Source organism: Oncorhynchus kisutch, linkage group LG25, assembly GCF_002021735.2.
Source record: "Oncorhynchus kisutch isolate 150728-3 linkage group LG25, Okis_V2, whole genome shotgun sequence".
NCBI classification, from domain to species: domain Eukaryota; kingdom Metazoa; phylum Chordata; class Actinopteri; order Salmoniformes; family Salmonidae; genus Oncorhynchus; species Oncorhynchus kisutch.
Genome location: NC_034198.2, coordinates 5,751,245 through 5,764,255, shown reverse-complemented (window position 1 = coordinate 5,764,255; position 13,011 = coordinate 5,751,245). Strand labels below are relative to the sequence as shown.

General features: G+C 41.1%; 1 protein-coding gene across 1 annotated transcript in view; it reads right to left on the bottom strand.

Annotated features, from left to right (window-relative positions):
- Positions 1-4,558: 4,558 nt before the first annotated feature.
- LOC109875686 (protein KIAA0556) overlaps positions 4,559-13,011 on the bottom strand; it is a 33,352-nt gene continuing 24,899 nt past the window's right edge. Inside the window, exons 17-25 of the mRNA XM_031804656.1 lie at positions 12,309-12,474; positions 11,799-11,989; positions 11,460-11,524; positions 10,722-10,832; positions 9,857-10,098; positions 7,720-7,880; positions 7,341-7,373; positions 6,892-6,977; positions 4,559-6,679 (exon numbers count right to left, since the gene is read on the bottom strand). Coding sequence (XP_031660516.1) covers positions 6,621-6,679; positions 6,892-6,977; positions 7,341-7,373; positions 7,720-7,880; positions 9,857-10,098; positions 10,722-10,832; positions 11,460-11,524; positions 11,799-11,989; positions 12,309-12,474 — 1,114 coding nt within the window. The 3' untranslated portion in view covers positions 4,559-6,620. The remainder of the gene's footprint in view (positions 6,680-6,891; positions 6,978-7,340; positions 7,374-7,719; positions 7,881-9,856; positions 10,099-10,721; positions 10,833-11,459; positions 11,525-11,798; positions 11,990-12,308; positions 12,475-13,011) is intronic.

Below are 13,011 nucleotides of genomic sequence, written 5' to 3'. Positions count from 1 at the left end.
GATGCCTGTGGGCGGAGTTGGGAGGGTCGTCAGCTACATGGGAAACACCTGGGCCAGGTGTGTCCCAGGATAAATAGACCTCTTCCACATTCATGGAGGAGACTCTCCATGCAGACACTTTTCTAGATTTTGTTGTGTATCTTGGTGGCCTTTTGGTTGTTTGCTTTGGCATCTTTCAACACCCTGCATTATCACATTCATGCATGCAAAACACTCACTTACACTACTGATTACTGATTACACACACCATTGTATATTGTACTTAGTTTACTATATTTAATAAATATATGTTTTGTTACTCCTTATCTCCACGTTGTCTCCCTTTTGTTACGGGCTTTGAGCTGGTTCGTGACACAATGTAGAGAAAAATGTGGCAATTCAAGAGGGTGCTACAAAATTTATGTCAAAACGTAGATTTCGCTGCCCTACAGTATGTCATAAATGACATAATTAATCATTATCTGGATTGTTCTCTACAATAATATGACCTTGATATTCTTGCCTAACACTGTAAGGTCATATTTTATAACTTAGCTAGCAGTGGAGGCTGCTGAGAGGAGAACGGTTCATAACAATGGCCGGAATGCCCACCCAACTGTGGGTAGATTTAGGTATTGGCATATAAGAATGTCTATTTCACCAGGTGGTCAATTTACAGGGCTCTACAGTGTGAGCATTACATTCGCATTTGCAAATAAAAGTAGAGTATCAGCACATGTGCTAGTTTTTATTTATAGCAGAGTATTTCTGCCATTTTGTTTCATGTCTGCTAATCGCACAAAGAAATACAAATAATTTTTTCCCTTTTATTTTACAGTGCCTTGCAAATGTATTCATCCCACTTTGCGTTTTTCCTATTTTGTTGCATTACAGCATTTCATGTAATGGACATACACAAAATAGTCCAAATTGGTGAAGTGAAATGAAAAAAATTACTTTATTCAAAAAACGATTTAAAAAAAACTGAAAAGTGTGTGCATATGTATTCACCCCCTTTGCTATGAAGCCCCTAAATAAGATCAGGTGCAACCGATTGCCTTCAGAAGTCACATAATTAGTTAGATTGCACACAGGTGGACTTTATTTAAGTGTCACATGATCTCAGTATATATACATCTGTTCTGAAAGGCTCCAGAATCTGCAACACCACTAAGCAAGTGGCCAGAAAAAAGGCATTGTTTAAAGAAAAAAAATAAGCAAACGCGTTTGGTGTCCGCCAAAAGGCATGTGGGAGACTCCCCAAAAATATGGAAGAAGGTGCTCTGGTCAGACGAGACTAAAATATAGCTTTTTTGCCATCAAGGAAAACACTATGCAAAAACCCAACACCTCTCTTCCATGGTGGTGGCAGAATCATGCTGTGGGGATGTTTTTCATTGGCAGGGACTGGGAAACTGGTCAGAATTGAAGGAATGATGGGCTGCGCTAAATACAGGGATATTCTTGAGAGAAACCTGTTTCAGTCTTCCAGAGATTTGAGACTGGGACGGGGGTTCACCTTCCAGCAGGACAATGACCCAAAGCGTTCTGCTAAAGCAACAATCAAGTGGTTTAATGGGAAACATTTAAATGTCTTTCAATGGCCTACTCAAAGCCCAGAACTCAATCCATTTGAGAATCTGTGGTATGACTTAAAGATTGCTGTACATCAGCAGAACCCATCCAACTTGAAGGAGCTGGAGCAGTTTTGCCTTGCAGAATGGGCAAATATCCCAGTGGCTAGATGTGCCAAGCTTATAGAGACATACCCCAAGAGACTTGCAGCTGTAATTGCTGCAGAATGTGGCTCTACAAAGTATTGACTTTGGGGGGGATGAATAGTTATGCATGCTCAAGTTTTCAGTTTTTTTAGTGTCTTATTTCTTGTTTGTTTCACAATAAAAAATATTTAGCATTTTCAAAGTGGTAGGCGTGTTGTGTAAATGAAATCATACAAATCCCCCCCAAAACTATTTTAATACTTTCGCAAGCCACTACCTCTAGAATGAAGCATCGATATGCAGTGGTGGAAACAGAATTTGAAGGAGTGAAATAACCGCAAAAAAACAAACTGTGAACGACCTGACAAGAAATGGAAAATGCAACGGGACAGAATTCTGGAGACCACAGGTAAAGTGAATACGTTTTGAGAGGGATAGTAGTATACAGTACATTTGGAAAGTATTCAGACCCCTGACTTGATCCACATTTTGTTACGTCACAGCCTTATTCTAAAATGGATTAAATATCCCCCCCCCCCTCAATCTACACACAATAACCCATAACGACAAAGCAAAAACAGGTTTTTAGACATTTTAGCAAATTTACCAAAAACAAAAAACTGATATCACATTTACATAAGTTTCAGACCCTTTACTCAGTACTTTGTTGAAGCACCTTTGGCAGCGATTACAGCCTCGAGTCTTAGATATGACGCTACAAGCTTGGCACACCTGTATTTGGGGAGTTTCTCCCGTTCTTCTCTGTAGATCCTCTCAGGCTCTGTCAAGTTGGATGGGTAGTCGCTGCACAGCTATTTTCAAGTCTCTCCAACGATGTTCGGGTTCAAGTCCGGGCTGTGGCTGGGCCACTTAAGGACATTAAAGAGGCTTGTCCCGAAGCCACTCCTGTGTTGTCTTGGCTGTGTGCTTAGGGTCGTTGTCCTGTTGGAAGGGGAATCTTCGTCCCAGTCTGAAGTTCTGAGCGCTCTGGAGCAGGTTTCATCAAGGATCTCTCTGTACTTTGCTCCGCACATCTTTCCCTTGATCTTGACTAGTCTCCCAGTCCCTGCCGCTGGAGCTCTGTCAGAGTGACCATCAGGTTCTCTGTCACTTTCCTTACTAGGGCGCTTCTTCCCCGATTGCTCAGTTTGGCCGGGCGGCCAACTCTAGGAAGAGTCTTGGTGGTTCCAAACGTCTTCCATTTAAGAATGATGGAGGCCACTGTGTTCTTGGGGACACAGGATGCACCTGAGCTCAATTTAGAGTCTCATAGCAAACTGTTTAAAAATTAATACATTTGCAAAAATGTCTTAACCTGTTTTTGCTTTGTCATTATGGGGTATTGTGTGGAGATTGATTTAACGATGTGGGAAAAGTCAAAGGGTCTGAATACTTTGCGAATGCACTGTATATGAAATCTGGATTCAGCATGACAATCTAACAGGGCACGTTCAGTACGGGACTTTACATTGGGGTTTGGCCTATCATTTCAAACAGATAACCATTGCAGAATTATTTGTAACCAGATTATATATTTTTTAGAATCATATGACAGCCAAGAAAGCAAACTGGGTAGATTTAGCCACAGATCATTTCCCCCAAAATAAAAACCTCCCACTTTCGAGACTATCAAAGTCATGGTAATACCGGTAATCTAGCAGTTAACATTACGGTGCCCTAGCAGGCCCCGTTTAATATATGTCTGTTACCATTGCATTGATTGTTTGTAACTTACATGTGCTTCGGTCAAAAAGGCAAAGCAGAGAAAGGAGATAGACAGTGAAAGTAAGCACAAGTGTAGGCTGTTACTTGATCTATACTGAAAAACACCTGTTTTGTTCAATTATGGTGTGGACATTGAAAAAGCAATACATGTTTTATTCTCACTTTTATTTAATTGCATATTAAAGATGTATTACATACATTTGTTTTCCATAGATTTACACTTTTTTCCCCTAACATCTCCATTGTTGCTATATTTATAGATTATCATTGGCGGCAAAAATCCAAGGAGTCGACACTGACCCATGTGACTGGTATAAGAGGATCTACAAATCACTGTGCCACATTTCCTAAAAATACTGAAGCTAATTGGAAAGGATTTCTGAAGTATTGATAACACGAATTTCAAGAATTTCATTTTTTTCTTAAAGGGGTCACTGGGTTCAAAGTGTTAAAGACATCATTATTTAGAGGGGGGGGGGGGGGGGGGGGGGAGGAGGAGGTTGTTTTCAACCAACTTTCAACTATTGCTGGTACAATACAGTACGTAAGCACTAGTGGAGAAATATTTGCCGTATTCTCGGCTAAACATGACTTTGGCCTTATTTAGTCAAGCAAATAGACCATCGTGGCCATACAAAGGCAAACTCTTTAGTCAGCAGAGTTAATATTCAAACATCAGATTTCTCTTAGAGATTATTGACCTAGTTTGACCCATTACGAAATGAGTTATTAGTATTTGACAAAGTACTAGAAATTGTACATATTCCAAATTCAAATCCTGCAAGATAATTGGTCTGTTATAACTACTTCAACATTTTTCTTCTTTTTTTCTTCAGGCACTACTATGGTCTGTCAAGTAAATGTTTATTTTACGTGTTTGCCCCCAGATTCAGAAATGGGAAGACCAGAGGGAGGAGTGGACTTTCCCAGGGAAATCTGAGTTCATCTCCAAAGAACTCATCTTCATGGCAATGTTTGCATGAGTTGTAGAAATCCAGGTTGGTCCTCCACCACCTTTTCTCCAAGTACTGCATCTCTAGAATGTGAGCAGAGTATAACTCAATACCATAGTCATTCCTTATCAAAAGAGAATAATTGTATTGTCTGACATCATGACACCAAGACCAACTCTGTCACTTGGTTTCTCAATTATTTAATATATTAAAATGTACCTACATGAAATATACATGTATTTGAACAAGATTTAAAAAATAAAATATTTCAAAACAGAATGTCACACATCAAGCAATAGCCATCATCACTCAGGTGCAGTGTGAATACCTGTAGACTGACAGCATTTCAGCATTTCAAAAAAACAATGCAACTCCTCTGTCATATTCAGTACAAGGGTATAAAGTAAGAAATAGGCTATATATTAAGTTAAATATTAAGTTGTTTCTGGTTACATATTCTTAGGTGTTTTTCAACCAAAAGCCAACATGATGTTCACACAACAATGTATATATTGGTAATATATCTCCAATAAACTTTTGGTGTTAATTATATTTGACAATTTTCGCAAAACAAAATGGGTCTCCAAAAATATTTTCACATAAAACAACTTCAATAAAAGGTCACTTATTTTTCAAATAAGTTTTTCTAATAACTGTGGGTGTGTGTGTATATATACACATGTTCACCAATATATTCATTAATCCAAAATATTATAGATGAATATATTCAGTGCTGTAAAATATACATCTAAGAAGCAAGTGTACTGTTTCTGTGTTAAAGGCCCAGTGCAGTCACAATTTGTTTCCCCTGTGTTTTCTATCATATTATACAACAGTTGATGAAACTAACACTGTAAAAGTCTGAAAAAATGTGATCGGTGTTATTTCCTGATAGGTCCTTCTAATCAGCAGGTCTGCATGGGCGGGATTTTCGGCTTTCCATGGTGATATCACCATGCGGTAAATTGTTTAATAGACCAATAACAAAGAGAGTTCCAAACCACTCTGCCAATAACAGCTAGTTTTCAGTTTCCTCCTCCCTACTCAACCCACTCCCATACAGTCCAAGGAACATTCTTGCTTGAGAAATAGTTATTTGCTAAAAAATGACTTTTTCCCATTTTAACGGAATTCTATTACAGTAAGGTAATTAATTGTTACCTAGAAATGATTTAAAATTGATAGAAAACATCTGCATTGGGCCTTTAGGCAAATGGAGTGGTCTTGCATGGCTCAACTGTATCAGACCTATTGCTTCAATGTGACCAATATTCTGCTTGATTCTACTTTATGGAAAAGGCAGTCATATTCTCCACCCTTTGTATTAAAACCCCATCTGCCACCAAATGCACCTAGATAAAACAGACATGAGAAAACCTTAACAGGTTTACTGCATAGCATTCATGTGTGTTGGTGCAGATTGCAGGTGCATTACTACATTTCCATGTGTTATGCCACTAGGCTAGAGGCTAGGGGCTATCAAATCTATAGCCCACTAGGCTTTTCATGAATACAACTCATTTATAAATATAGGATCTAGATCCCATCTACTAAGAGTGTACTTGTTGCCACTGAATTCATATTTGAGTATCTGTGCATCAGTGGCAGCAGGAGAATGCAGCACAACATCACGAGAAGCAGCGACAGATAGGAGCCGTAATAGAACTAGGCACGAAGATGGCCGACATAGCAGCCTTATATAGGTTCACCCTGACACTGTGAACAGGACAATCAAAACAGGTGCAACAACAAAGGTTCTATACATGTGATGTAGTACTGACATAGTATTACACAGGTACGGTACTCTTCATCTGATGTAGTACTACACAGGTATTATGTGATGTAGTAATACTACACAGGTACTATTAATCTGATGAAACGTAGGAGTCTAGAGAGAACAAGTGGCAAGAAAACCAAGCCAATGAGAAAATGGAAGGCTGATCCTGTGGCCAGATGGATACAAACAAAATGTGTTCTGTACAAGCTCTGTGCTCTTCTAAAGTAGACCCAACTTACACACAAGGGCTGTCACTAGGCAACACTTCCCTACAGTGTAATTACTGATTGAGGGCAATGGAAATGGTTATTTTCAGCTGGTCAAGGCTTTGTGTTAAAAGTCCCCCCGAGTGGGATAGTGCAGATTGTCAGTAAACCGTCATCCTTTCCTTTCTGTTCCCTCCATTTGACCAGGGGGACTCCATCAACGTCAGTCTGTCCGATCATCTGCCTGTCAGTCCATCTGTCAGTACCTCCTTTTCCCGAGCTTCCCAGTGTCTGTCATGCAGGTTTTAGGCCGAAGCGCTGCAAGATTAGAAAGCAAATATGGTTTTGTTTCATTAGTGTCCAAAAAATGAAGGCTGCTTCACACACAAAAATAGACAAAACATCAGAAATTCAAATGTTCAGTTTTTTTAATGTTTTCAGCAGGCAGGGGGGGAATTCAAACGTTTGTGCCTTTGATATGTTTGTATACAGTATATACTGAACAAAGACATTCTGGCTGAATTGCTTACCTGGATCAGCTGTTTGTTTCTTCTTGTGGTGATGGACTATCTCGTTCTCATTGGTCATCTTCACATCTTGGTCCTCCACATAATTGCTGAAAAACACCACAAGGGGGGGATAACACACCAGTTTCACTTGAGTCTCTGCATAATCTGGCCAGGTATATGAAAGGCTGGAGCATGGGAGCTGCGGATAACACAAAAACTAAGGACGGACTGACTGACGGCAACAAAGCTTGACGCGAACAGGTTCAAGTCTTGTGTCTTACAATGAAGTTACAGAAAGTTGGAGAGACAAGATACATGAGTGGCAAGGGACTAGGAGGTCTGTTTGGAACTACTGTAGAAGGACATGGCATCACAAGCCAAGCTGTGGGTTGGAGGTGGGGTGACTTGGGAACATGAACACAACTTTTTATAACTGACTGACAAGGCTAATGAGGGACTCTGTTACTCACGGTTTCAGATCACGATGTCTGCTACCGCGGGGGCTGGAGTAGAGAGAGCACATCTTCGTTGAACACGAGTCACAAAGAGGTAGACTTCAGTGCCAATTACACACTGTTATAACTGATAGGAACGTCTGTCCTTGAAAATACAGAGTTTGTCCCACTATGGTAGCCACGGTCTCCTGCCATTTGAAAAAACTCACATCATGTGGATATGGTAAATGATTTTGCATTCTCATGTTGACAGCGGCTAGACAGAAGAACCAATAAGCATGTGTGCATGTTGATGGACAAGCAGCCAAACCTATCCGCACATGCGTGAATTTCGATGGACAGGGAAATAATTAGCTTATATCAGGCTGCAGCAGCCAATCCCATGCTGGGTTACCTGATGACAGTGTTCCTTTCACGGTGGGCAATGTGGGCGTTGTCGGTGAAGAGAATGGTGTGGTAGGGCACCGCCGGGTCACAGGTGGGCAGGATGCCCCGCGCCGCCTGGCTCACACTGTCCAAGATGCCGTTATACACCAGGAGGTCATCTACTAGCAGCTACACAAGGAAGGCTTACTGTAGTCATTCATTTATTACCCCTTATTTAAGCCCAGAAAGTTTAACAGAGAACAGACTCTTGTTTACAGCAATGTGTATATAGATGTGTATATGTAGATATGTATTGATGTGTATGTAGAGTGCATTTGGAAAATATTCAGACCCCGTGACTTTTTCCACATTTTGTTACGTTACTGCCTTATTAGAAAATTGATTAAATTGTTTTTTTTTCATCAATCTACACACAATCCCCATAATGACATACCAAAAATTAGAACGTTTTGCTAATTTATAAAAAATACAAAACTGAAATATCACATTTACATAAGTATTCATACCCTTTATTAAGTACTTTGTTGAAGCACCTTTGGAATGGATTATAGCCTCGAGTCTTCTTACCACCCTGCATCCCACTGCTGGCTTGCTTCTGAAGCTAAGCAGGGTTGGTCCTGGTTGGGAGACCATGCTTTTGGGTAAAACATTTTTTTTTGCTTGGTTGGCACACATGTATTTGGGGAGTTTCTCCTATTCTACTCTGCAGATCCTCTCAAGCTCTGTCAGGTTGGATGAGCGTCACTGCATAGCTATTTTCAGGTCTCTCCAGAGATGTTAGATCGGGTTCAAGTCTGGGCTCTGGCTGAGCCACTCAAGGACATTCAGAGACATGTCCCGAAGCCACTTCTGCGTCGTCTTGGCTGTGTGCTTATGGTCATTTTCCTGTTGGAAGGTGAACCTTCACCCCAGTCAGGTCCTAAACACTCTGGAGCAGGTTTTCATCAAGGATCTTTCTGTACTTTGCGACGTTCATCTTTCCCTCGATGCTGACTAGTCTCCCAGTCCCTGCCGCTGAAAAACATCCCCACAGCATGATCCTGCCACCACCACACTTCATCATAGGGATGGTGCCAGGTTTCCTCCAGACGTGACGCTTGGCATTCAGAACAAAGAGTTCAACTTGGTTTCAACAGACCAGAGAATCTTGTTTCTCATGGTCTTAGAGTCTTTAGGTGCCTTTTGGCAAACTCCAAGTGCGATTTCATGTGCCTTTAGCTGACGAGTGGCTTCCGTCTGGCCACTACCATAAAGGCCTGATTGGTGGAGTGCTGCAGAGATGGTTGTACGTCAGCAAATGTCTCCCATCTCCACAGAGGAACTCTGGAGCTCTGTCAGAGTGACTATCGGGTTCTTTGTCACCTCCCTGACCAAGGCCCTTCTCCCCCGATTGCTGAGTTTGGCCGGAAATATTTTGGTACCCTTCCACAGATCTGTGCCTAGAAAAAATCCTGTCTCTGAGCTCTACGGACAATTCCTTCGACCTCGTGGCTTGGTTTTTGCTCTGACATTCACTGTCAACTGCAGGACCTTATATAGACAGGTGTGTGCCTTGCTAAAGCATGTCCAATCAATTGAATTTATAACAGGTGGACTCCAATCAAGTTGTAGAAGCATCTCAAGGATGCATATGAGCTTAATTTCAAGTCTCATAGAAAAGGGTCTGAATGGTGTATTATTGTGTAAATAAGCTATTTCTGTTGAATTATTTTGATACATTTGTAAACATTTTCATTATGGGGTTGTGTGTGTAGACTGATGAGGACTTAAAAAATAAAAAATCTATTTTAGAATAAGGCTGTAACGTAACAAAATGTGGAAAGTCAAGGGGTCTGAATACTTTCCGAATGCACTGTAGATATGTATAGATGTGTGTATTTATAATCTATAATATAATTGTTCTTTATTGATGTTTGACAGGTCGTCATTGTAAATAAGATTTTTTCTTCTTAATTGAATTACCTGTGTAAATAAAGGTGAAATAAAACTCTAGGGAAGAATTCCTAATAATAGTACTTTATTAGACCATTATAGTCTGAAATTATCCTTATTCTGCTTTGCTCCCAAGTCCTAAGATCTGGGTCTCTCTGATGAATATGGTCTGTGTTACTGTGCTGAGGAGAGAGAAAAGAAGACTGACTTACCCCAAACTCCTTTACCCCCCTCTGTGGTGTCTTGGAGTAGTTCCACAGTTTGATCATGGACACGGTCACTGGCTGGTCAAATATGAGATACACGCGATTCACCAGTCCGGGGAGTACCGGTGCTAGCCACATGTGTATGCCATCATGAGAGTTGTTCACTCCATCTACCAGCTTATCTGGAGTCCTCACGTCACCGTTCACACTGTCCAGGACATTCACACTGTCTGGGAACGCAGCGACATCTAGAAGCATTGTTTAAAGAATGGATTCAGCCAAACTGTGTTGACTACTGTGTCCTTACTCCTGCCATTTCCATTTCCTCTACTGGAAGCCACCCTTTTACTATTTCAGGGTACATTTATAGTTTGGGAGTTCACCAAACTTGGTCCAGGGATGGTACATGAGATTCCCACTATATGAACAAGCTACAAAATTGGCTATATCGAAATTCCATTAAAATACTTTAAAAAAAACTAGTGTGGTTAAGGTTAGGTTTAAAAACAGATTAGAAGAAGAGATTGTAGAACTAGGTGGTGCTTCCGACTTTGCAACTTGGCCAGATATTGACAACCGGTACAGGGAGAGCAGGCTTTCATTCCACACCAGCACTAAAGACACCTGATTCAACTAATCATCACAACCTTGATTGACTGAATATGGTGTTTTAATGCTTGGCTAAAACTAAAGCCGGTACACCCTGTGGATTTCTAGGACCAGGGTTTATGACCAGTCTTAGGCCAGACTTGAAGTCTCACACTAGCTAGCTCAGCCAGTCAGGTCAAGTGAGACACTGGGTGTAAGTGTAGATTGCAGCAGTTCTCAGTGTGTGTATGTGTTTGTGGTGTTAACATTGTAGGTAGGATACTGTTGTCACTGAGGGGTATCTTCTTGTCGTTTTGGTCATAGATCTCCAGGCCGTTCATGCCAATGTAGTAGGGGTCACCCCAGGTGGTCAGCAGCTGCAGCTGGAAGATGACTGGTGGGTCAAGGGTTAAGGAAGAGACGTGGAGCCGTGTACACACTTAGGACTTTTACAGTCAAGTCATTTAGTGATCACAGTATCACAAGCAGGCAAAACTGGTTGTAATGACATTGAATATGTACAGTATGTCTTTTATGAAAGGCAACATATATACTGTATATTGTCAATTCTATCTACTAAAAGGTGAAATATTTTGTTTGTAAATTTGATGCACTGGTCGCAGAATTTCTGTATGTCTATGTATGTCAGTAAAAGCAGCGGGCCAAATCTGTGATTTCTCAAGATTTGTAAAAATGTGTATAACATTTTTGTTGTTGGACATAAAAGACTATACAATCACCAGTAAATCAGCTGAAAGTGATTTTCATTTAGAAAATATTCTAAATTAAAGTATTCTCATGCATAAATAGAGAGAAATATGTGATCTTAGCCCAATGTAATCAGGGTTTGATATGTTTTTGTCAAATACTATATCTGTTTAGGCTTCTTGTGTACAAATTATTTATAATTATGTTCTGGACTCCCGACCATCCGGTTAAGAAAAAATAATCCAATGGCTGAATGTAGTTGGGGACAATATTCTGTGGGACTATGTCTTGTGTGCAGCAGGAGGAAGGATACATCCACAAGGCATGATGGGGGCCTCGTAGTCCATGCTGGCTTGCTCCTGTCTTCTGGAGCCAGCCCTGAAAACCATCGAAGACACAAACCTTAAAATGACATCCATATTGTATTGCATTACAGTAGTAGAGCATATGAATTATTGTATGAATCATTCATTTGATACATGACTAGGTGTTTGGCACAGTGGAGATAATAGCCAGAATGCTATTTTATGAGAGGCTAAAACAATTAGCCTGCTCCCAGATGTGTTTGTCCCATCTTGCCAACTCGTATGGTCATTAGTAAGACATCCCAAAACTGATATGGGACCAGACTAGCCTACAAGTAAGTAGTCACTTGAGTGTGTAGGCCGAGTCCTCTCCAGTACTCTTGCTGTTGACCAGGCCAGTGGTGGGGGTCTGGAGAAAGTCGATGAAGAGGATCTCCTGAGCAAAGTCAAAGTGACAGTTCCCTGGTCCCTTCCTGATGAGGAAGCCCTCTGCTGGAGAGATGAGCGTATTGTCCAGAGACACATGGATCACCTTCACCTGGAGCACACATGAATAGGGTTAATAAGAAATGGTTATCTTAACAAATGTGTTTTCGTAAGGAATAGGGATTCACCCCGTAACAATTTTTTTTTATCAGTCAATATTTAAATATCTTTAAGGATCTATGGCAGAATGTGAATGTATAGTAATTCCATATATGTATAGTAATTGCGTATATATTTGTACAACTACAATGCACTGCACCTTTAATGACAAGACTCACAAATGCAAAAGCAACCTACAGGGCCCAGATATTTCATTTTGAATTGACACTTCCACCAGGCTACTAAAGCCAGTCCCAGTGACTCTCTCTCACCCCCCTGTAGGAGTCCTCTGGGGTCTTGTTGTAGTTCCAGATGCGGAGGCCAGCCACCGTCTGGGCCTTGTCAAAGTTCACCGTCAGGGTGTGGTGCTGGCCACAGGAGAATGGAATCAGCCACATGTGCTGGTCCTCAGTGGTGATGTTGTGGCCATCAATGAGTCTAGACAGAGGAGAGAGAGACACCTCACTGATTCAGGAATATGTTGGAAATTAAAACTTACAGTTATGAATATAACTACTGTTCCCTGAAGGAGGGAATAAGGTAGAAAAATATTACGGGGAGAGTCAACACCAATCACATTCACCTCACCGTAAGAACTGAAATCACGCCCAACGGGTCAATGGATGCAGAGCCAGCCCTCGGAGACCCCGCCTTCCTTGCTATAATACCGGGGCTTGCATTAATTTCCTCAATTCAGTACCGCTCTTCAGCAAGCCCAAAACCCCACGATGCAGGGCAAAAATATTTTACACCTCGTTCCTTCCTTCAGGGAACAGTAGTTATTCATAACTGTACGTTCCCATTTAGTCGGTCACTCAGTATAACATACTATGGGGACATACAATCACGCCCTAAGCCAGCTTAGAGGGTACCAAAATAGCAGGCACACGGCAGTCCAAGCACACAGGTATTAACCGGCTCCAAAAAGGGGTTACAGAAGCCACCTTTCCCCTAATACTTATCTGAGAAGACTGA